Source organism: Ambystoma mexicanum, chromosome 7p (genome assembly GCF_040938575.1).
Source record: "Ambystoma mexicanum isolate Mex_15411 chromosome 7p, UKY_AmexF1_1, whole genome shotgun sequence".
NCBI classification, from domain to species: Eukaryota; Metazoa; Chordata; class Amphibia; order Caudata; family Ambystomatidae; genus Ambystoma; species Ambystoma mexicanum.
In genome coordinates this window covers 447678024-447704100 of record NC_090939.1, presented here as the reverse complement: position 1 = coordinate 447704100, position 26077 = coordinate 447678024, and the positions used below count along the sequence as shown (strand labels likewise).

At 45.3% G+C, this 26077-nt stretch overlaps 1 protein-coding gene across 1 annotated transcript in view; it reads left to right on the top strand.

Moving 5' to 3' along the window:
- CHD1L (chromodomain helicase DNA binding protein 1 like) overlaps nucleotides 1–26077 on the top strand; it is a 1245724-nt gene that overhangs the window by 998011 nt on the left and 221636 nt on the right. Inside the window, exon 21 of the mRNA XM_069636461.1 lies at nucleotides 17477–17591. Coding sequence (XP_069492562.1) covers nucleotides 17477–17591 — 115 coding nt within the window. The remainder of the gene's footprint in view (nucleotides 1–17476; nucleotides 17592–26077) is intronic.

Genomic DNA, 26077 nt, shown 5'->3' with positions numbered 1-26077 from the left:
CATGGTATTCCCCCTTTCCTAATTGTACACCAACCCAACACCTTTCTCAGCCTTTATGGGGTATTTGCTCTCTCACCCCATCTCCCCTTTGCAATAAGTACTGGGACGAGGAAGAGGGGGGATCGGAAGCAGTGAGTATTACCCATAGAAACAACATAGGAATACAAAGTGAGGCTTACCATCTAACACCTTTGATTTGTCCCACTAATAGTTTGGCAGGTCAGGCACGTTTCACCAACTGTACACACCTGACTCCAATTAACACTCACCTGCAGTATAAAAAGAGTGGTTCTGCCAGAATCATTGAGCGAGCTGGGGTTGCTGAATGCAAAACAGGAGGCCAAGGAGCAGAAGGCTGCAGGGAGAGGTGCCCAGAAGGGGCGGCGGGGTGCCGAGACGCTGGCCTGTTGTGTGTGAGGTGCTGCAGCGTGGCGATGGAGCTGAGTCTCCAGGAAGCCAGAGCGGGACCGAAGGCAGTCTGTTGGCCTTGTTTAGGCCATTGCTCATTCCCCTGAGACGTGTGCGGGTCCCAGAGTGTCTGAGGGCCAGGTGATGAGACCCTTACCTCGACCCAAACCTACTTGACCTGCTCGCCAGCACTGCGCTACTATTTGTGAGTTTTGTGAGGCAGAAGGAAACTCAGTAGCATGCAGGTGGCTGGAGCGGGAGTAGGAGCGCTGATAAAAGGGAACAGCCCGGTGAGCGAAAGCAGAGCAAAGCAATGAAAAGGTAAAGGCAAGCGAAGCAAGCGAAAACTGGAAAGATGTGAAAAAAGTAAAGCGGAATGAAAAAAAAGTGTGCTAGAGGTACGGAAGTAAAGAAAGACGGAGCAAGAGCGCTGGTGGCGCGGAAACAGCCAAGAGGGGCTATGAGAAACCCAAAAGTAAGAAAGATGGTGCAAGTGACGCATAAGAAAATATGGTGTGTGCAAGAGGCACGTTAAAGAGAAAATGAAGATGCAAGAGTGCACAGTGAGAAACTGAAGGTACAAGAGAGCACAGTGAAAAGCAAAGAGAAGTATTCCCGAGGCACAGAAAGGTGGAAAGAAGGTGCAAGCTTGCACAACAGGAAAGTAAGGTGTGCAGGAAGCACAGTAAAGTGGAAAAGGACAGAGTAAAAGATGCACAGAAGAGGAAGAGGTGCCAGTGAATAATGAGAGGGGTTAGAGGTCAGAGTGGTCACACCTGGGAGCAGCAAAGAACCCGCCGTTCTCGAAAGTCTCTGATACTACCCCCATGAAAACTATATAGTGAAAGGTACATCCTGACAAGAGCAACTCTTGTTTTGTTTGTTTGTTGAACTGCGTAAAGAGGTGCCTAGGCTTGGAGAAGTGACCCCTAAGAGGGTACTGAAAACGTAGTGAACAGAGAATAGCACATGGGCAACGTGCTGCTCTTCTATAAAATCGTGAGTATCGTGTTATCAAACCAGTGTTAACACAGCCTTTGCCTATGATGAAATGTCCGGTTTAAACAAAGCAGGCCTGCCAGGTCCCAGAACCTGTAGGCTCGGTCAGGGCGTACAGTCCTACGGAAACCGCTTCACTCAGCAGTGCATATTTTGGTTAGTAATGTTTGCCACTGCCCGATTGATGGTGGATTTGGCTTTTTCCAATCTAGCAAAATGACCTTCGGGGCTGTGAAGAGTACAACATAAGTTGATCTGCGAATCAGGGCGTCATCGTGCCAGTTTTCAATTCCCTGTCCAAATAGCATTCCGATCGGGCACATCTCAACCGTTACCCCTGGAAATCCCCAGAGTTTCTGGGTCACCTTCGACCAGAGCAGCAGCATCTTCGGTCAGTGCCAGAACATATGGCCCACAGTCCCAATTCTACCACACCCGGGCAGCTGTCAGCTGTCGTAGCAATGCCCATGCTGTAAAGTCTGGCCGGGGTGTGGTAGATGAAACTGTTACTTGTGAGTCTGTGTCTCTCTTGATACCATGCCTGTCTCACAATACCCTCAGGTTTCTCACATACCACATCAACATTAATCAAACTATGACTAGTGTTACATATGAACTAGATCAAGTTGTGTAATGTTTGTTAAAGTGAACAATATGTGCATAGTTGAATCCATTTACATCATGGAGGAAATGTGTGGGAGGATTCTGATCTTGGAGCTTGTGGAATGTGGATTTGAATGAGAACGGGTTGGAAGTGAAGGAGAAGTCAGGGAGAAGGTGGATGTCAGGAGGCTGGGGCTGCTGTTAACATTATAACTGAAATAAAAGGTTTCACTGCACCTACTGTGTGGAGCCTCCTTTATATTAACTAGGCTCTCCCATTTAGCCCTATCACACCAGCCACATCCGCAACTAACCCAAATGAAAAGAGCTGTAACCTATCAAATCCTGGGATCTGCCTCTCACACCATCCCACTCCTCCCTTTTTTTCTTACAGACGGCCTCATCACGAGTTGTGCGGTAGCCGTTAAATGCGGCAGTAACAATATTACTGCCGCATTTAAGGGTCCGCCCAAACATGAGTCTGGCAGCATTTACCCCCAGCTGCTAATGCGACGAAAATCCCCCAGTGTGTCCAATGGACCCAATGGGGAATACCCATTACTGCCCAACCCTTGATCCGGCGCTAATAGTGCAGGACCGGGTGCCGGTAACTCTATTATTGCAGGCAGTATCCCGGCAGTAATACCGCCGGGATACTGCCCAACTCGTGATGAGGCCCAGAGCCATTTACAGGAAGGCCAACAGAATTGTATAAGGGCACTGTATAAGACTACTTTACATTACATTAGTTACTTTTTGCAGAAAGACTGCCCATTACATCTATCAACCATTTTTCTTTGTAGCAGGTTGCTGGCTTTGGTATTGTGCCTAACAGAACATCTATATGTCTGTTATTGTACCTCATACTACTTACCCATCATGGAGTTTCACACTTGCCCATCAGTTACTCTGCACAGAACGGCTGTCCGTCAGTTATTGTGCCTCCTTACTCAGATGAGTTACTCTACACAGAATTCCTTATTATGAGTTATTGTTATTGACTACCATCGGAGCCGTGGATTCCAGACTCCTTTAAGGCAGAGAGGCTTAACTGAGGCTTAACTTAGACAGACAGAACGCTCTTGGCGTAAAGCCTACGACCCTCATCTTAGGGCCGTATTTAAACAGCAATTAGCATCTTACTCTGGTGCTGTTAAGACCGCTTAAGCTTTATATATGTCTGAAAAAAATTAGAAATGCCTTGTGCAAACCTAAGGCCTTTTTCACTGTTGTCAAGGCTCTTTCTTCCTCTGACAAGCTTACCTCTAGCGTTAGACCCACTCAAAAATTGTGCGATGACCTATCGCATTTCTTTATTACTAAAATCAGTGATATTCGCCATAACATTGCTAAGACTACCCCTATGGCTGAGAGTAATAACATTGAACTCAGTTTGAGACCTACTCCTTCTGAAATGCCTAAATGGTCTGTCTTCCCATTATTCTCGGAAGAAGCAGTTCTCGCTGCAATTCAAAAGATCAAATCTTCCTCCCCTTCTGACACTATCCTGGTGGCGATTATGAAAACGATTTCCCCTGATCTCTTAAGGGAAATTACATCAGCGATTAACAACTTCTGGCAGTCTGGGGTTATCCCCCCCGAACTGAAAGCTGCTAGGGTGATCCCTCTGTTAAAGAAGCCCACTTTGGACCCTATGTCCTCGTCAATTTTCGACCTATTTCTCTCCTCCCTTTTCTTGCAAAACTATTGGAATCTTTGGTTTCTACTTTACTTTCTTCCCATCTGAAAACACTGTGTCTTCTTGACCCTGCTCAGGCCGGTTTTAGACCTGGCAGAGGCACAGAGTGTGACCTGATCTCCATCCAGGACGACATGGCCAGGCTAGTGGACTTGGGCGGGGTGAGGGTCCTGATTCTACTAGATCTGTTAGCGGCCTTCAACACTGTCTACCACCCCATCCTGCTGTCCCGTCTTGCCCAGATGGGTCTATCTGGTCAAGTACTGGCATGGTTCACCTCGTTCCTGGCAGATCGTACCCAGACTCTCTCTATGCCTCCCTTTCTATCCACTCCATGCCTTCTTAGCTGTGGAGTGCCGCAGGGCTCCTCCTTATCCCAGATTCTTTTTAACATCTACATTTGGGCAATAGTGGGTCTCATCTGGTCCTTTGGCGTCAGGTGCTATTCGTATGCTGACGACACTCAGATTCTGATTCGTTTAGATCTAGATCAGGCTAAGATGGCATCATACCTGTGTGAGTGCCTGACGGCCGTGGGTAAATAGATGAACCACAACTGGCTCAAATTGAATGGGGATAAGACTGAGGTTCTGGTGGTAGAGTGCCCCCCTGATCCATCACTTTGGGTGTCTTCATTCTGGCCTGCATCTTTGGGCAACCTCCCCACTCCTAGAGGGAAGGTTAAGAACTTAGGGGTCATACTGACTGCTTCTCTCTCTATGGAAAGTCAGGTTGCCTCGGTATGTCAAACCGGACATTTGCAGCTGAAAGTTGTAAAAAAAAAGTGCTGCCTTTAATTCCTAAGCATCTTCGTCCCCTGGTTGTGGCTGCCCTTGTTCTATCACGGCTGGATTATTGTAACTCTATATATTTAGCTCAACCAAGAGGGTTTAACCAGAGACTACAACGCCTACAGAATCTAGCAGCTAGAGTAGCTACTGGCATCGCTATGGCGCATATATCTCCCCTGTCCTGCGCTCCCTCCACTGTCTGCCAGTATGTCAGCATATTAGATTTAAAACTCTGTGTATTGCCCATCGGGCAATCCACATTGTGGGACCTGAGTTTTTGATAATCAAGTTTGTGCGCTATCTCCACAAACGTCAGCTTTGTTCGGCCACGGCTGATGTACTTTTGGTTCCGTCATTGAAACGCGCTGCATAGGGGGGCCACTCTTTCTCTGTGGCTGCTGCCATTGCATGGAACGAGCTGCCGCCTCCCATAAAGAAATAAGATGGCCACCTAGCTTTTAGGAAAGCTATAAAGACCTGTCTCTTCTAGTTCTGCCTTGCTTCTTTTCCCCTCTACATGGACAGCTTGCCTTCCTCTAGCGCCAAGATGCCCAATGGGCGACCGTTTGCGCTTAAGAAATTTCAAATATTAATAATTGTTATGCAGAGACCCTGTCTATGAACTTTGGCACTATACCTCTGTGTACGGCCGCCTGCCAGTTTGTGTGCTGAATGCCTAGCCGTTAGTTAACTTGTCATATAGCTGCTTGATCATTACAGCACGGTTCCATACAGCTCAGTACAACACAAACACGTATACGTTTGATCGGTTTCTGGAGGAGAAAAGGGTGAGGAGAGATACATTTTCTGAAAGGGATCAAGACTCGGACACAGTGGCATGTTAAGTGTTGGTTATAGACTTTTATTTTCAAGAAAATAATAAAAAGGTTGGGAGGAATCCTATCTATCCCTAACCCTAAGAGGGGTTTCACAGCATCAACAAAACAAAGGAATGTCTGTGTCAAGATGTTAAACAAAAGAGCGTCCTCTGTCCTGTGTCCAAAAACCCTAAACTGACCCTTATACTCTAAACTCACTATAACATGTACAAGGGGATTTCTGTAAACTATGCACTTATAGCTTCCTTTCATAATTCTAGACATAAAGTTCCAAGATGCATAAAAGAAAAGGAATAAGGTTCCACCAGGAAAAGGGGTCTTCCCTTCCCCTAGATTTCTCCTGCTAGTCTGAATGCCACTTTATCACGGTTCAAGTTTTCTCCAGTGGAATGAATCTTCCATTGAGTTTCCTTTACGCATGAAGCTATTTTAAATGTTCAGTTTCTCACACTCTGTATCTCTATTAGTTTAGTAAGGGATATGGGGCCTCATTACGAGTCCAGCGTTAACCGAGGCGGTAAATCCGCCTGGTTAACGCCGGACTCGTATTACCATTCCGCCTCTGTGATTCCCGGAATTACCCGGGCATTACAACCCCGGTTTTCCGGGAATCACGGAGGCGGAATGGTGTAAATCCCCATTTCCATTGAGTCCTATGGGACTCGATGGAAATGGGGATCATGGAAACACCGGCAGCATCTCGTAATGCTGCCGGTGTTTCCTCGTCCGCCTGCATGCGGGAGGTGTTAAACCCGCCAGGTCAGACCTGGCGGGAACATCACCTCCCGCCTGCAGGGGTCGGACTCAGGTGGTCCGGAAACAACGGTGGCGGCGGGTTTACCGCCACCGATATTTCCGGACCGCCTGGGTCATAATGAGGCCCATGGTCCTTCCCTTTTCCATTCACTGTTCTTTTTTCTACCCCTGGTGTACTCTCCTGCAAGGGTATTTTCAACTTTCTTACTGATCCTTAAAAGGGGTATGGTTTTTTCCTTTTGCATTCGTGCTCACTGTTCCACGGTTTGAGGTTTTCTTCTCTTCTTTACTGCTAGTTTACTCTCCTGCCAGGATATCACCATTCTGTTTCTTGGGTGCGGGTCCCAGGAGCACAGTGCCTGATTTACTCTCCTGCCAGGGCGTTTTATATCCTTTCATGGGTGTGAGTCCCAGACTCACTGTCTGCCTCGTTCACTCACTATCCTGCCAGGGATTTCCCGTTCTTCACTCCAAGAAATACAACTTCTCCGATATCGGCTCACCGACTCTTCCTTAGCAAAGCTCGTATTTGTATCAACTCCTCTTTCCAACTATTGGGTCACCGACCCCTTCTTAACACTGTTCGTATTTGTATCAATCTCTTTTTCCAAAAATTGGGTCACCAACCCTTTCTTAACAATGTTCATAGTTTTATCAATATCTCTTTCCAAATATTGGTCACCAACCCTTTCTTTAAAAAATTATATTTAATTCAGTTTCTTCAATGGTTTTAATTGGGCTCTCTCGCTCTGTTAATGCTACGCAGTGTTCACCCTCAACCTCCCGTTAACCCATTTGTACTCCCTTGGCTTTCTGGGTGGCTTTGGCGTCCCTCGCGTCTTTCCTTTTTCCCTTTCAGTCTACTGACTGGACGTGCGTCCTGCCAGTCAGTTAGCTCTCGCTTTGTCTTCCTTTGCTCTGGGTGGCTCCAGTTGCCTGTCGCCATAAAGTGGTGTGCCTCTTTCGGCTCTGTCTCCCTGCATGCTGTTCGTGTCAGTCTCTGTGCTGCTTCTCACCGTCTGCTCGGCTCCGGCATTCCGACCGGCATCAGAACAAGTTGCAAACAACTTCAGTCTCTTTTCTATTTTAGTCAGCTGTGTGTATTTAAAGCTTCCTGGCATTAGTTAACACTTTCCAAAGACTAGAATGCAGCGTTTGCTTCCTGCTTCTGGTCATCCTCATTGTTGCATCCATCTTCCTTGTTGCAGTACCAAAACATTTTGGGGGCGGAGGGGAGATGAATAAGGTTGAAGGCCAGGAAAACTTGGGAATTCTTTATCTATGTCACAAGATGCCATACAGGCATGTTGTAAAGGCACATGGGTGTCATTAGGAATTACATCTGAAGGATTCATTTGACTCAGTATTTGCTTGCTGGAGTTTGTCCTCCCCTATGTGGTCCTCCCACAGATAGCCACCCCCAGAGTCAGAGTCGGGTAGTTTCTGCCTTTCCCTGCCCACTTAGAAGGCGCTTCCCACTAGAGAATCGGTGAGGATGTTGCTAGATTTCTTAGTTCTGCTTTTATTCGTACTAAAGATTCCGGATTTGGCTCATCTGCTGGGGTGAGGGGTAGTGGTGGTAAATGCTGAATCCGGTGAGAGCAGTGCACAGTAAAGAATGTTTCTAAAAAGTGGAAACGGGCATTCACACAGGCTTATAGAGTTTGCAAGGGGGAACATATGGTTCCCATTTGTGATCCTTGGGCACCCCAAAAGGAAGGCTATGGTTTCCTCTGGACATAAAGTACATTAAAACGTAAGTAAAATGTTGACATTTATTTTTCTTTGTGTGTTTGTTCTTCATCATTTATGTGACAATTTTTTACTGTATTTTGTGGAGGGTCCGAAGGAGGAGACGGATTAGAAGATGGCATTTCCAGGATGTTTTTTATTTAAAATAATAAGAAAAGGCCTCACTTTCCCTATACTATGGGTTTCCCTACCTACCAAAACTAAGTTGCTCTTCTTCAGTGTCTGAAGTCCAAATGTTAAGTCAGTTCTGAGTCCGTCGGGGGGGGCGCTGTTGTGCACAGAGTGGCATGCAAGCCTCTGTGTGAGCTCCGTAGGCATTCTGGGGAATCCGGCGTAATTCTGCATAAAAACGATCCGGTTTTCTACCAAAATATGATGAAAGTGCCATGAACCTGGCAGACACACCCTGACCGAAAAACAGGAACTTTGCGCCGACAGAACCGGAGGAACATAACAAAATATATGCGGCCCCTCAGGCCAGGCACCGCACGGCTCTCTGTGTGGGCGAGCCTGGTCTCGTGGAGGAAGTCGCGTCTGAGTCCCTGAGACCATAATGATCTGGAAGTGTAGAGGTGGCTGTCCGGACTTGCTATTGCAACACCCTACTGGCTTGGAGTGAAGTTCCCCCATACCCTGTGTCTTGTAGGTGGTGCGGCGGAACTCAGTCCTGAAGATTCGGAGTGGCCACATAGCCCTGGCGGGCTGTCTATGTCGCGGAGCCTGTCTGGGAATTCCAGCCCCCGTTCGCGCACTGCAACGCAGTGGGAAGAGGCATCCAACCACTCGGAGGTGCGTGCTGGGAACGAGACTGCAGGATTGGCCCAACACAGAGCTTTCAAACTGAGTGGCACATGCGGCGTCCAGCAACGAGAACCCAGCAGTAAGGTGACGGCCAGGGAGGAGAAGGAAATCGCTGTGCGCCCTAAGCTATATTGACGGTGAGCCCCCTTACTGACGGTATGGCGCAGAGGCCAGACCTACCTGCCACTCAGAGGTGGAGGAGGTAGTGGCGGCAGGCGCTTCGGCCCTAACACTCACCCATGAGACCCGGCGGCTCCAAGCCATAACATCACGCTCCTCCTTAGGCGCCACAAAATAGAGCCCGACTCCTGTGGCTTCCACCCCAGGCCCACCGGTGAAGAGAGGGGACCCTACCCTGAGGAGATCCTTGATACTACAAATGTGGGGGAGGACAGTGTCACCCACTTGCTAGGCACGTTGCCCGTGTTTGGGGACCAACACAAAGATTGCACCAGCCGAATTAGGCCCAATATCCCTCATTAGCAGCCACTATCTGGAGGCGCCTGCCGGCTCATTGGGTGATGTGGCTTGTGGTGCATTGAAGGGCGACACCCTGGATTGGTAGGGCACAACATCAAGAGCATCTGCAAGACAAAGAAGCGGCGCATACCGAGAATTAGCGCAATGACACCCATGGCAGGCACGCGCTGCAGCGCTTAATATAAGACACCACCGGCACAACCGTGCCCATTGACTGCCAGCCCCACATAATGATCCCCACACTGCGCAGCGAGTGACCCCAAGAGAGGTACAGAACGGCGTGTGGGGTGAAAAACAACATAGTATTGGCACGCAATGTGTTACACTTGTAGAGCAAGCCGCAAGAGAGGAATAACTTGTGTGACAGCGAAACAGCCGGTCCCCACCGGGACAGGTGGACAAGCAACTACCCCATCGCTCCTTAAAGGCCTCCAGCGTTCTTGACCAGATACTCTCAAAGGGGTTGACGACAGTAGGAACTCCTCAGTCCTCAACCCTGACCACGACACATTACCTCAATGAAAGAGTGCACTAAGGAACAGCCAATTGTGCACCATCCAGGTACCAATGAGGTTTCCACAGAGCCAGTGCCTGAACCCTCTGGTGCGCCTTCTACTATGGGACTGACCCAAACACAGCTTGCCCTTCCCACATCATAGGATAATGCTTAAAGGCGGGTCCTCCAAAAAAAGTGGAACAATAGACAAATGTACAAAACCTACTCCTAAGCCAGCAAGCATTACCGGCGAAGACACTGGCAGACAAGAGATGGCGACAACAGCACCCCCCACTGACCTACAAGGAGTCATCGCTATCACACAACAGGGATTTGCTGCGATGAACGATAAGTTGGATGGCATTAATATTAACATCAACACGATGTGGGCGCAAATGGAAAAAGCATCACAGCGTATTACTGAAGCCAAAACGCGGATTGGAACAGTGGAAGACACTGTGGAAACCCAACAAAACACTGTGACGACTATGGCGAAAAACTTGGGCCCCATCAAGCTGAAATGCGAAGATTTAGAGGCGAGGTCGAGGGGAAATAACATACGCATTGTGGGGGTCCCTGAGGATCCCTTGAAAGGCCCCATGGAACAAGCAGTAGAAACATTCTTGAAAAACACGCTGTGAGACCCAGGATGGTCTTGGATGTTCATTGTAGAGCGCTCACACAGATCGCTTGCAGCAAGACCTAAGCCAGGAACGTCCCCTTGGCCTATCATAGCTCGCTTAATGAACTACAGGGACAGAGACCTGGTGTTGAGGGCATCCAGGGGGAAGCAAGAGCTCTGGCTGGGATCCAGCGTAATAAGTATCTTTCCGGACTACACGCTGGCGCCCTAACAGGAGAGATGAACATTTGTAGGAGTGAAGAAATTGCTGAGAGAACGCCAAATTCCCGACGCTATGTTATACTCAGCGAGACTATGCATGGAGTTTAAGAGCAAGACCTATTTTTTCACATTTCCGGAGGAGGCAACCTCGTTTGTGGTGGCCAACATCCCCCTGCCAGAGACTCAGCTGTCTGGGGAGACGGAAGGAGGACGAGACAAAGGCACACTCCATCTGCAACAGTGTCTAACAAGTTCAAACCAAATGTACTGTAGCAATGAGTAATCCTTGAGGACGCTATACCAGTACCTGAACTGAAACCTTTGACCAGTCCATTCAGTATGTAGGGAATGCAGAAGACTGTATACGACTATTGGTAAATGTATCCATATATGAAGACTTCTGTAACTCGCAACGCCTAAATAAATTCATGATATGGTTTTTGTAACGCAGGACTATGTCGGTAAGGTGGTAAACCTAGAAAAAGTAATGTCTTAATAAGATAAGCAGCCAGTATTCCCAGAGGCCACGGAAGCAGTCGTCCCGATTGCGAGTGCATAGTTTTGTTTCTTTTTTTGGGGAGGTCACGAAGGGTGGGAAGTACATAGTCACAGTTTGGGGCACTACAAGGGTCGGGGAGGGGAGGTTGGGGTGAAAAAGTGGAAATATTGCACAGACAGGAAACAGGTAAAGATCACACCGTAGATAGGCACAAACTGACAGAGCCCAATTGTCAATATGTAGAAGGAATTGGCTGACACCAAGTTCACTGGGATAAAATTGCTGAGTTGGAATGTCGGGCCTGGGCATCCCCATGAAAGCATGCAAGGTGACCGCATATGCAAATCGGCAGGGGGCCCAGATACTGTACTTGCAGGAAACACACTTCCTGGATCACCACGCATGCAAGTGCCCCTGGTTGGGGCAAACGCTGCTACTACACCTCCAATTCCACTAAGTCCAGATGGGTCATGATACTCATTCACAGGTCACTCCCCTTTACACACTATGTGACAGAGAGTGACGACCATGGCAGATATGTATTGGTGAATAGGAACTTGGGAAGTGTAGAAGTACTGCTGATGAACATTTATGGTGCCAATATTAATGATCCTGAATTTTATGAGCAAGTGTTTCAGAAATGCACCAAGTTCCCAACTCCGCAACTACTCTGTGGGGGAGATTTCAACACCATACTCTACACTGACCTAGACCGCACATCAACCGCTCCCAGACCTCTGACGAACACGGCACGCACAATCCACACACATATTACTGACCTGGACCTGAGGGATGCCTGGCACTCATTACATGGATCGCAGAGGTCCTTTACTTTTTATTCCTCTGTGCACGACATGCATTCCCGTATAGATCTATGGCTGATATCCACCACAGCCCTGAGCTAGGTAGTGGAAGCTTGGATTCTCCCCAGGACATTGTCAGATAATTCCCCTATATCAATCACTATGAACATCCCTAATAGTGTACCTCAAAGGGTGCAGTGGCACTTTAAACCTGCCTCGCTCCTAGATCCAGTTTTCAAAACCAGTATAGCACAGCACATCTCAGACTTCTTTGAAACTAATGAAGGCTCAGTAGCCAAACGGATTACCTTATGGCAAGCATTCAAAGTCTATATGCGGGGAGTGCAATGTCCACCGAATTCGGGGTGCTGCGCGACATCAGTTGTGAGCTCAAAAGACTGGAAGAATCCGTAGCCCAGTTGCAGGCAGAATACTTGGCCAGCCCTTCCCCACAGATTACCATGGAAATTAAAACTCAACTGGAGAATTTTCACAAAGCCGCAGATAGGGAGCTATGCTACTTCGATAGACCAATGGCGGCCCGTAGATATGGGGAACAGAAAAGACCTGGCAAACTTCTAGCTCGTCTAGTGCTTACGGAAAGAAGTACCACAATCATCCTGTGTATCACTAGACAGGATGGAGTAGTGGTCACGAAAGCAAACAAGGTCAGTGGAGTGTTCTACGATTTCTACAGTGGTTTATACTCCGCCCAGAGTGTGGCCACTGACAAGGAGATTGATGACTACCTTGCTGCAATACCCACAACATTATTGTCCGAGGACACAAGTAATGCTCTAGTGACCCCAATAACGCTTGGCGAAATAAAAACAGCGATAAAAGACCTTCCCAGCGGGAAGGCCCCAGGATCTGACGGGTTGAGAGCTGAGTTCTAAAAGGAATTTGCTGAGACCCTTGCGCCCCGCCTCATGGCCGTGTGGACTGAAGCCTTGGACACTGGCACTCTGCCAGAGTCCATGCAGGAAGCAGTTATAACCCTGCTGTTGAAGGCTGCGAAGTCTCCTGAATACTGCGGGTGGTACTGCCCACTGTCCCTCAAAAACACAGATGCAAACATTTTCGCCATGATCCTAGCTTCCCAACTCAACCTGGTGATGCCCTACATGGTGCATGAAGATCAAACAGGATTTGTGCTAGGGAGGTCAACGGGATCCAACATTCGCAGGTTCTATAATGTCCTGGCGAAAGTCCCCAAAGATTATAAGGGGGTTGCCATATCCCTGGATATGAAGAAGGCCTTTGATACCTTGTATTGGCCGTTCCTGTTCAGAGTGCTACATAATTACAGATTTGGCCCCAATTTCATTAAGTGGGTACGACTCCTATACACAAAACCATATGCTTGGTTGTTAGTCAATGGGACCTTGTCCAGGGTGTTGGGGCTAGCAGGAGGTATCAGGCAGGGGTGCCCACTCTCCCCATTATTGTTCACACATGTAATTGAACCCCTGGCCGACCTCAGGAGGTCACGACACGCGAGAGCGGGTTTCTCCATAGCCGGTTGATTAGAATTGATTACTCTATATGCTGACGATATTATGTTGTTCGTGAGGAACCCTGAGAAATATCTTCACAGGGTATTAACAGCGGCCCAGGAGTTCGGAAAGGTTCTCCGGTCTCCGATTGAACATCAACAAGTCCGAGATGTTCCCACTGACAGATGCCATGAGGCCACCGGGCGACTTATTCGGGTTGCGCTGGGTGCCTCAACAGGTTAGATACTTGGGGGTGGAGATGGCACGCTCCACCAGTCTGGTTCACTCCCTTAATTACGTCACACTAACAGAGGCGGTGTGTGCTAAGCTTGACCGCTGGAACCACCTACCCATTTCACTTATGGGTCGGTTGGCATTAGTCAAGATGATCATACTACCCAAACTGTTCTACCTCTTTAGTACAGTACCGCTCTGGCCCGGTAGGCCCTCCTTTGAGAAAATAGCCGGTGCCTCTTCCGCCTTTGTGTAGAAGTGACATATGAGGGCCATTTGGTGACGTCTCACACATCCTTAGGAGCGGAGGGGACTGGCGGGCCTCAGACTATGAGGTGTATTACCTGTCAGCCCAAGCACACTATGCCATGAACTGGGTAGCAGATACTCCTCCGAACCTCCTAGGTTGATCTAGAAGCGCAAGGAAGGACAACGGCCGCTTTATTGCATGGGATAGCTGCTGGGAAAAGGGGGAATTGCAACCACTTGGACCCAACATTGGCCACACAACAAGCATGGGCGAAACTGCTACAACAACCCCGAAACATTACAATCTATAGTCCCAAAATACCAATCTGGGTTGCGCTCTATCTGGGCCTGTCGACGGACATAAAACTATCCACACACTGGCGAGAGTTGGGTATCATACAGTTCGGAGACTTCTACCATAACGGTCAGTTTAGATCCTGGGAGGATATCAAACTTCAGATAGGTGAAACCGCACTGCAGAAGCTACAATATCTCAGACTCAGATCGGCAATAGCTGCAACATGGGGTGGATTCCCACAAGTGCCGGAGTCACATCCGTGTCTGAATTACATAACCTCCTCCGGGACACCTATGAAAACTGCCTCAGCATTGTATAGGCTGATGCTGGAAACAAGAAGCACACAAGCACCTGATGTTAGAGGGGTGTGGGGGAGGGACCTTGGGTCACTTTCACAGACTCTCATTGGTTGCAGCTATGGAGCCTCACGAAGCAGGTGTTGCTCAATTCCAGGTTTAGGCTTATCCACTTTAAAATACTAAATAGAGTACACCTTACCCCGGCTCACGAGAATGTATGCAACAGGTACAGTGAAATGCCCTAGATGTGGGAGCGAGGAGACCGACCTGATGCACATGCTATGGGCATGTATGAAGCTTTCTGAATACTAGTGTGGGATCTGCGAGGCACTAGAGGCTATGGTGGAGCAAATTGGGAACAATATGTGTAATGGGCTGTGTACTTAAAATGAATGTGGTGAAACATAAGCTTATTAATATTGGAATGCTATTGGCTTAGAGCGCCATATAAATGAGGTGGAAGAGCGGGGTAACCCTAACAACCAAGTAATGGGTGAATGAAATGGTATGGGCGAATGACCAGGAAGAAGTATACTCTAGCTTACTACCCTACTCCAGCAGGCGGAGAGATATATGGGGCGGCTTCCGCCAATACCCAAGCAACAGAATTGATACAGACAATAGTGAAAATGGAACAGAGTAAATGCTCTTCAGTTGAGTGTGCCTGTATACTGTATATGTAATACTACCTGTATTAACATGAACCCGCTGTACAAATACTGTGTGGTATCTGATGTGCAATAGAGGTTTAAAAAAAAAGTCTGTCCTCAGTTCAAGACTAAACTATGTTTACTCTACCACTAAGACAAAACAACCAAAGTCCAGGAGACTAACCCCCTTCTCCCTGTCGGTTTTCCCAGCCTTGCTTATTGTGAACCCAACTGAAGTCCAGTAGAATGACTCCCTTCTTCTCGATGAGCTTTCTCATCTCAATACCTTTTTAATAATGCTTAGCTATCTTTCATCTTTTATTCACTTCAGAAAGGGAATTTTCCCAGTCCCTGGGTTTCGCCTTCCACTGGTGTAGAAAGATCCCTTTGATCAAAGTTTCTCATCTGTGTCTTTGATTCTCTTGGGTTTTCTTAGATGTAGATAAAAGTCTCTCTTTCACTGGTTGACTCTAACTCTCTTAGTCACTCACTTTCTCACTAAGGTTACAATGGTAACCCCAGTATTGATTCTCTCTCTTGATTATTGGCTTTCTCACCCTCTTGGTTATTAGCCTTCTGACTAAAATGAGTATGCTGAACCCAATGGTGATTCTCACTCTTTTGATTATCGACCTTCTCGCTGGAATAAGTTTGATGATACTGGTGATGTTTCTCGCTCTCTTGATTATTGGTCCTCTTACTTGGACGAGTATGAGGCCCACAGTAATGATTATCTTGATTACTGGCCCTCGTAGTGGCCACAAGTATTATCCCCCCAGTAATGAGTCCCTTGACCGCGGGTTCTTTCACTGTATAATGCGCACAATAGTTCTCAGACTCCTTGTTACTGGAACGAGTAGGTTTAGCCAAATAGTTGTTCTCACACTCCTTGTTACTTGTACAAGTAAGATTACTTGAATCGTTATATTCAGGTTCGGTACTGTGGCCACTTTGTTTATACCAATTGTTATTACCGCCTCTCTCTCCGGGTCTCCCGCTCTCCATGTTACCTTCCTTGTATAGGGGCTGCATCACCGGGTTGGCATTCTCCTTCTGTGCTTCTCTCTTGCTTGTCAGGATGACTCTTGTGCCTAGCTACAATGCTTTTCTGGATATGCCTGTGTGGATTTCTCTTTCCATGATATCGGCACTGAGAGGGCTTTCCTCTCTAACCCACACATTGGTCACCATGGCTCAGAACGCCCGTCGTCCTCTGCTCCGCTCCCTCTTTGGGCACGCTCCGGCATGCTTTCCGCCAAGTTGTTTCAGCTTGGAAAGGGGTTTCCTCTCGTCTATTCTTTCTTCTCACTGGTGTGTCCCTCCTAGGACCGAACTCTGCCTCACAGCCTCTCGTTAGGGTGTTTAGGGAACAATACTCGTCGGGTACCTGTTCCTCCCTTAGTCTCACGTGTCTGGATGTCAGCGTTCTCTTGGTGCAGGTTTGAAACGCACAGGTCTCGCTCGCTCGCCGTCGTGCTCTCTCCTCCCACTTTTATGACGCTGTTCTGGCGCTTCCCCAGCATCTTTTGAAAGTCTTTCTCAGCGTCTGACCCATACTCTCTATGACTGCCTTGGGTTTCCTAATTTCAGTACCTAACAGGAACTTGTGCTCTATAACTCCATGGATCCTCTTTGTCACAGTACCCAACAAGTACTTGTTTTGTCCTGAAACACCACAATAACAAATGTAGGTAGATTTCTCTTGTTCTCTCCCAACAGAATAGGCATGTTTGGGTTGGAACGGGAGTTCCTCATTACGACAGGAGTCCTTATCAGCATGGTGGGGAGTCTCTCCCGGTGTGGTCCCGCTTGTCTATGCCCCAAGGGAGGGTATTGTGTATTGTGCTCAATTCCTAGGCCTCAAAAGGAAAGTCTCCTCCCTGGGTAGAAGTATCTGAATCACTCGATTCATCACAATTGATAAAGTATAGTATGTTAATTGGCTGTTGTTTAACATGTAAAAAACAAAACTGTCTACTGCTCTCTCTGACTATTTCTTTTAACTATATCTCATTAGTTGTGGACAAAGCTCCAATTTATCCCCACAGTGATTTAAGGTTTATATACAATAGCTTTGCCACCGTCTGAAGAATTCACAAGCTACTGGTTGGAAAAAGGGTCTTGGCAAGAGCAAACAAGTTGATCCACAAAGCATTCATCAATGTCATAAAGAGCTTTGAATATCTGCCTCAAAATCTTAACTTGATAATTCCATGGTATTCAAAAAGTACCAAAGGCACTAAGTTTTAGGATCATATAGTGGAAGAGCCCAAGCCTGAGGAAACCACCTAAGTCTTCATAAGAATTGAAAGACTTTCTTATTCAATCTCCCTTTAAATCGTTAATGGACTCATTATAACTAGACAATAATTGTTATAGTGTGACCGTGCTTGGATGCCTCTTGAATATTTTAATGACCAAGAAATGAATGTATTTAACCTAATCTGTACCAAATGTTTGTTTTTTCTCTTTTTCAAAAGTTGTCCCTGATTGTTGCCCAGCAGAGGGATCGTTCCAATAATGTGTCTGGTATTAAATTGTCTGCATTAGAAGATGGTTTAAAGAAGATTTATTTAGCAGCCAAGAAAATGAATGGTAGGCACAAGTGACTGTTTAAAATAGTATTTAACTTAACAGAAAGATATTTTTTTTCTTGAATACTGTATCAAGGGGTTATGTCTACTGTATAGACTGTATCTGGGATACCTTCACATTCTCCTGCCCTAGGAGAGGATTTCAGATTACAAAAGATGTGCTCAAATGGGCTGCAGTTATGTGGAAGAGCACATTTCTGTTGCAATACGTTCAATCTATAAATCAAGCATGCCGTACATGTTTCGGTTTGTTAAATTACTAAAACGCTGTGACTCAATAAACCAATTGTTTTCAGGTTTCTTCATTAAAAATACAAATACATTTTTCAAATGTGATTTGCTGCCCTTTTAATAGTTACTTCAATATTATATTCAACAAACTGCATAGTTTGATTTTGCGTGTCCCCTGGGTATGGCCTTGCCAGGAGACTGAGGCACCGGATCCGTTGTACATGTGCAGTCTTAATTAAACAAATGTATTTCTTTCTAATTGACTCCTACTTACCACAGATTGCTCATCTTTTTTAATTTCTATTTTTATAAGCTTTATTTATTTGTAAACAATCAAAGTGTTACAACATATGATGTTCTGTAAAGACAATGATTATACGGATATACATCCAAATGGCATTGTGTTTCCTTTACCTTCGTACTGTCAAATTTGTTTTGTATAACGAGAAAAATAATAACGATAATCATAAACAAATAAGTAACAGATTTTGTGGCATGACTCTATCTCACAATAGATCCTTCCACTCTAGACCTAGTATTAAAAGCGACTCTACAATATCGAAAAGTTCTTCAGCAGTGACGGTCTATGGAAGTGGTCGAAATTGAGGGCAAGTACCATATGCCAGGGCGCAAACCTTCTTGATTGCAACCATTCCCCGCCATAAAGCCAAACTGGCGCTTCCTCGGTGTTCCACCTATGGGCCAGGACCATTCTTGCCGTCGTCGGCATATGTGTGAGCAACATCTCCTGGGTGCTACTAGCTGCATATGACCCTTGCACCACTGCCTCCAGGAGTAGTACCACCGCGGACAGGAGCAATTGCACTGTTATTTCTTTAATATGCCCCAGTATCTCCTTCCAATATATCTGTGCTTTCGGACAGGACCACCACATGTGCAATAGATCTCCAACCGCCCCACATTTCACATTGCACCACTGCCCCCAGGAGTAGTACCACCGCGGACAGGAGCAATTGCCCTGTTATTTCTTTAATATGCCCCAGTATCTCCTTCCAATATATCTGTGCTTTCGGACAGGACCACCACATGTGCAATAGATCTCCAACCGCCCCACATTTCCTCCAGCCCGAAGGCGAAGACTTTTTATGGATCTTACATAGCCTCTGCGGTGGAAGGTACCAATGGAAACATAACTGATTATTTGATTGTCATAGATCTCAAGGCGCTATGTGCCCGCCATCAAATGTGTCACCATTCGTCCTCAGAGATTGTGACCCCCAGGTCATTATCCCATTTTTCCATGTACAGCAGTCTATCCTCAGGGATTGCTTTATCTATTAAGCGATAAAGCCTGGAGACACCCTTCTGGATTTCCAGTTCTTTCATCATCAACCCCCAACCCAACGGCAATCTCGTTCCTACATCTGTAACTTTTCTATTTGACATCCAATCCCTGATTTGCACATATTGAAAGCGCCGAAACTCAAGCATCCTATGTGATTAAAAACTGCACATACTATCTCAGACTGCTAAGAGCAATCAAGCCCCTTCTTAACCAAGCAAACTGCACTACTATCGTGAAAGCAACCGTACTGTCACGTTTAGACTATGGTAATGCACTACTACTTGGAGCCAACAATTAAAGTATAAACAAATATCAGCTTGTACAAAACAACGCATTCAGAATAATCAAACAGAAACGGAGAAAGGAACATATCAGCAAAGCTCGAAAAGAGCTACATTGGCTGAAGATTGAAGATCTAGTGCTGTTTAAATGCATGACACTAGTTCACAAGTGCCTTCATGGGAAAGCTCCAGCAAATCTGAAATCAGAAATTACCCAATTCTTGCCAGCACGATCACTCAGGTCAGAAACACTAGGACTCATCACAGTAAAAAAACAGAAAGCAAACAGCCTAGTCAGAGCCTTTCCGATCCGTGCAGCCACAAACTGGAATGGCCTGCCCCTAAACCTAAGATTAGAGACAAACCACCTTTTTTTCAGAAAAAAGCTGAAAACACTCCTGTTTAAATAAATTGGACTATAAAACAGTTAGTAATATACACTGAACACTCCACTGTTTGGTCTTTCTCCACTGAGCAAGTGTCCTCTTTCTTTGTATTGTCATTGTCGTCCTGTCTTTATGTTGGCGCCCCGATGCACTCTCTTGTAATTTGTCCAATGCACAAATGAACGTTCTTTACAAAGGTCTCAACTTTGTTACAACTCAATCTATTAGCCTAGATAAAACCGAAATAGACTTGAGAAAATTCTTCCTTACAATAAAGCTTCATACTTACTTTAGGGACCAATAGAATGATGAGCAGCCACCATGCACAGACTTTAAACCTCCCTCTACCTTAATTCCCAATGATGCTGAAATGCCATCAGAAATGCTTACTTTTGAAAAACGGATCCTTCATGATTTACCCACAAACCTTTCCACCCAGCAAAATGCACTATCTTCCCTCTAAAACTTAGATTAAATCTCCATCAAACCAGCAGGACAAATGTGTATGGTTTATTATAATGGACACCAACAAATATGTCAGAATGATGGACAATTACTGCAAAATCCCCCACACTTTCATGAACTGACAGTAGTGCCAACTGAACATCTAATGACTAATTTGCAATCACCATGCACTGAAGTCAGAGAATCCGGCTTTCTAAGCCAACGGGAGGCCATGATTCTGACAACTGGAGATAGTCGCAATTCACTGTTTTATGCTCTCCACAAGATGCACAAAGACTGCAACAATCCCCCGGGTTGGCCTATCGTGTCATTATGTGGCTCTGTCCTAGAACCTATCAGCAAATACATTGACTCTTTCCTTCAACCCATAGCCACCTCCATGCGCTCGTTCCTTAGGTACACGATGGATATAATCAAATGAATAGAAGGTTTCCTGTACAATCACACTAATAGTATTCTAGTTACTTGTGATGTTACAGCACTCCATTTTAATATCTCTCCACAAGAAGCCCTCATCTAGTCCTTAGAAAGCTGGATGAAAGACATCGACCACACACTGCCGTCTTCGTTCCTAGTCCAGCTCTTCGAACTAGCACTGTGCAGTAACTACTTTACTTTTGATAATGATCTATATGCCCAAATGCAAGGCACTGCTATGGGCACAGAGTTAACCCTTAGTCTGGCCAATTTATATATATGGCCCAATTCAAGGTCAACCATATCTACAATAATAATCCTTAATCCACCTCTCTAACCCATTGGAGTAGGTCTATTGGCATAATATTTTGTATTTGGAATTGGAAAGCTACAGTATTTAATGATTTTGTCAACTCCTTGAACTCCTGTGATGTAAATCTTCAATTCACAATGACGGCTCATATAGACTCTCTCCCTTTCCTTGATATTATTATTAGACATTTAGAAGGACATTTGTTTGCTACCCTCTTATCTCAAAGAGACTGACCGCAACTCTATGCTCTTGTTTTCAGTCAGCAACCCAAAGTGCTTAGACAGAACCTTCCACACAGCCATCTCTTAAGGATCAGGAGGAACTGCACATACAAGAGTGATTACACCACCCATGCCAATACCCTTATCGACGAATTACAATCTAGGGTTTATCCACATAATTTACGGAAGCGCTTGACTAAACTAGAATGGCATTCAAATAGAGATGGCCTCCGCGTAGGGAGAAAAGGAACTAGGATTGATGATACAATCGTGTGTCACTACCTTCTCATCATATACAGATCAAATTAAGAAACTAGTGAAGTTACACTGGTATCTAGTTCAGTCGACCTTCAAACTGAAGAAACGTCCACTATTTGCCCTCAGACGTGGGCATAACTGACAGGATAGGTTGATACATTCAAAATTGTAACCTCTAAAGAGAGTTAACACATCGCCCGCAGCTAGAATCTACCTCTACAACCAGTTATCGGCAACTTCCTGTGCAGAAATTGCGAGACATGTCCATAAACCACTCAAAATAATACTTTTTCACATAATGCATTTTTGTGGCCAATTAAGTAATTCTTTAACTGTAATTCCAAAAATGTGATTTATTCCATCTGTTATCCATGTAATAATATCTACATAGGCATGACCACTAGACCGATATTTATCCGTATGGTTGAACACTGTTCACGAGTCTGAAACAGCTACATTCAAGCTGCACTGGTGAAACACTTCCTGGAACATCACAACACAGACCGTGACATCTTCCGGAGAGTGATTGATCACGTTAAACCAGATAAACACAATTATTCCACCACTTATACCTCATTTAAGGTGGAACAAATCTGGATACACTGTCTCACAACCCATTCCAGTAACGTAAATGAAGAAATCAATTGACATATCTTGATCTGCTAAACGTGACATTATGCTGCACCAATTGTTCCTTCTTCATTAGGTTGATACATGCTTTACAGTATGTTCCCATATCCTTTAAAATGGTAGTAACTCTGCTTAAAAAACAGCAGTGTGCACCCTTCTATTATGATCCATCTCGCCCTGGACTATCTCCACCCATGAACCCACAAGAGCTCACACAGGTTGGCATTCGAGCCTTTCACTTATCAAATCTGCTCTAAACGGCAGTGCGCATCCCTGCAGCGTCCTATTTAACAGAGGAGCTGCTCCATATGCAGTTTGACTGTCTTGAATCCCAGAAAAGTGAGCGACCTAACTGCTCACTTCTATGCCTTTGTTTGTCACTTAACACCAAGCCTTCTCCTTTGATTCTGAGCCCTGCTACTCTTTTCTATCACAGCACTTTATTTGTTCTTGGAACAGACGCTGTATGCATTGAACTTTCTGACACGTCTCCTGGTAAGCCTTCACCGTGCATTAAAACCTTTGACTTTGTTTCAACACCTTGCTGACACCCTGAGATTAGCGGACACTTGCGTCTTAATTTTCTCCAAAGTTATCTCAATCTCCAAATGTGCGGGCACACACCTGGGAGTATCTTCCAAGTTTGCCAAGTGAATAACTATTTTAGTACTCTGTTCACTTTCTATCTGTACATTTACAAATATTAGGTAATTATTGTGACTTATATATGCTGCACAGATCTTCTCTACACTATAGCACCACAGACTGGTGGATTACCCTGCCCTGATGAAGGCGGCGCTTCAAATAAGTAGCTCATATAGCCAAAGTTCAAGTTGGAAATCAAGGAAAAAGCCTAATGTAGACGATTCAAGTTGGCCTTTCATGCAAATCCTGTCTGCTATTTGAACCTCTTTGGACTAACTTAGCCAATGATAGTAGAGCCACGTGTAATCCTGATGAATTTCAAAGCTCCGTACCACATAAGGGGGCTTCAGTTGCCTTCTCTGACACTGCTCCGATTGTGTGGCTTTTAAATATAGGCTGGCTTGTTGTTTGTTGTGTCTAGTTTTATTAGGCCTTGTGGTCTTTGGTGATAGCCATGCATGGGGTGCTATATATGGTTGTGTTGGACTATTACAATATGTGAAACCTGATGATCCAAGATGATTTGTGTTGTACTGTATTATTATGATTGTATTTTTGGTATGTATTTTGTATTTATTGAGCGCAATACAACCCAAGCGCTGTACAAGTCATCACATCACAGTAACCATTAACCAAGAAGCTAAAGGAGATGGGCTTTAAGAGCAGAACGAAAAAGTGGTTAAGAAGAAATAGAGTGGAAAGTGTGTTACTGTAAAGGGGAGCGAGTAGAGAAAATGAACGAAATCGAGACTGGGCACATGGGGTTGAGGGACAGCTAAAAAGGGACTGGGAGCAGAGAGTACTGGAGTGGGAATAGAAAGGCACTAAAGAAGAGAGGTAGGCAGGGCAGAGACCATAAGGGGATTTAAAAACCATACAAAGAATATTGAATTTAAGACGAGAATGAAAAGAAAGCTAACCCAGGAAAGATTTCGAAGAAGAGATGAAATCACAAGGTGCGGGAGAACAGGGAAGGTGAATAGAAGAGTTGAAGATGGATTTAAGAGGAGTAAGATCCGAGGCCGAAAGGCCAAAGAGAATGCAAGAGCAATAGAAAAGCTGGGAAAAGATAAGGGAAGAATTAAGTAGCTTATCTGCACTGAAAGTAAGAAAGGGCCTTGCCTTACATATACTAAAAAGGTGGGCTCGACAGGAACGCAAAGGTAAAGACAAGGTGTTAGATTATCATGAATAGCGGGGGAATAAGAAGAGAAGGATAGAAATAGGTGGGTGTAATCAGTGTAGAAATGGTGAGACAACCTAAATGAAGAAATATTTGAGGCAAGAGGAGATGTATAAAGAGAAAAAATGAAAGCGCCTAGGACCGAGCTTTGAGGAACACAATGTTGAAGATAAACAATAGTTGAGGATTTACCAGCCCAAGAAACAGAGTAAGCTGTTTGACCGATAAGATTGAAACCAGAGACCCAAAGAAAGAAAGAGAGGATATAAGCAATGAGTGGTCAACTGTTTCGAAAGCAGCAGGTAAATACAAAAGAAAGAACAAAGAAGTGTGCTTAAAGTACCAAGCCGAAAGTAGAAAATCACAGACCGAAAGAAATGAGGTCTCAGTAGAATGGTGAGAACGAAAATCAGATTGGAACGTGGGAGAATAGAATTAGCAGAAATACAAAGTGAAACTTGAGAATAAACAAGATACTCGAGGTGCTTGGAAAAATGAGGAAGAGATATGGGCCTAAAGTTAGAGGGAACAGAGGGATCAAGGGAAGGCTTTTTCAAGATGGGAAGAATAGTAGCATGCTTAAATGATGTAGGAAAAGTCTAAGAAAGTAGAGAGATATTAAAAATAGAAGTAAGGTAGAACAGCAGGGTGGGATAGACCTTGTGTATAAACAAAGAGCGTATAGGATCAGAAGGAGCTGCAGTACGATGGGCTCTAGCTAAAAGAAGCTCAGTATCAGAAGTGGAAAGAGGAAGATAAGAAGACACAACAGTAGATTGAGGCATGACAGAAGGAACAAAAGAAGGAGAAGGAACAAAAGCAGAGCAAAGAAGAGTAACCTTTGAAGAAAAGTAAAAGGCAACATTAGAAGCCGAGAAGGGACAGATAAGAAAGAGTTGGATCAGGAGATGGAGGAGACTGTATACGAGACAAGGTTTGGAAAAGACAACAAGGATGATAAGAATGAGAATTAAAGTCGGAATAAAGGCAACGCTCAGCAGAAAGAACAGCTTTATCATAAAGAGAATGAAAAGGAGAAAGAGAAAGTGAATCAGAGTCTGAATTCAGTTTATGCCTCAGATTGTGTTCTAATGAGTGTGCCTCATTGAGATTATAATGAATGTTATTTTGTATGACTGCTCTACATAGTTTGTTTAAAACATTTCTAAACCTGCTCTATGGTACTTTTTTGATGTTACTGTTGATGACCCTGTCAACCACAGTTCCAAACACAGTGCAGTGCTCTCTTTGCTTTTTGTTTTGGATTCCTTGTACGGGTCGGAGGCCTGCTTTGGCCATACGGTGCTCCAGAGTTTCCTGGTGTAGGTGATGGTTCTCTTTCCTCCATCAGTAGCTGAGAGTCTATTTAAGATTAGGACTCTGTCTGAGGAAAGAATCCATTAGAAGAACAAATTAATTACCTGTTGGATTAGTCCTTCCTCCTACAGATACTTCATCATCCTCCCAACCTAACCAGCACACGTATTGCTTGAACACCATTATGTTCTGCATTTCTGCAGTTGCTAATCATAGGGATAGAAAGGCAGGACCGAGGTCATGGGTACAGTAGACTGCCTAGTGTCACAGATGGACTAACAACACTCCAACCTCCTGATATGGTTCACAGCTTTCTATTGAGTTTTTTAGGCAGGGCGCTAAGGGCCATCTCTTGCTTTCTCATGGAGAGACATTGGTACCCGCTAACGCAGGCGTCCTTACTCCACAAGTTAGTATATACAGCTTATTAACTGCTAAGATCCATGTTCTATTTTTCTGTCAATGAGGGCCAAAGAATCGCCTTATCTATCTAAGCTCCCTCCTGGACTTTCTAGGCTAGGCCTACACTATCAGTGATGTTCGTTCCAAAGGGCTTGTGGGTTGTGCCTTACAGACACTCAAAGCCCTACTCTGTCTTTTTCCTTTCACACCCTGGTGTTCCTTTCCCTGTCTCTCACTGATCTACTACTCTCAAGCTGTTACTCTCATCCTTCCAACTCACCCCTTCCTCATCTCCTAGCACTTTCTTCTTCTAACCCGCCTGGTTAGAATATGGTTATTTGCATATGGTCTTTCCCTTTCTGTAATGGCTTGGCAGGCGAAGAACGGTGGTCTGGAGGGTTGCCCAGAGCACTGCCAGTGGTTAGGATTCAT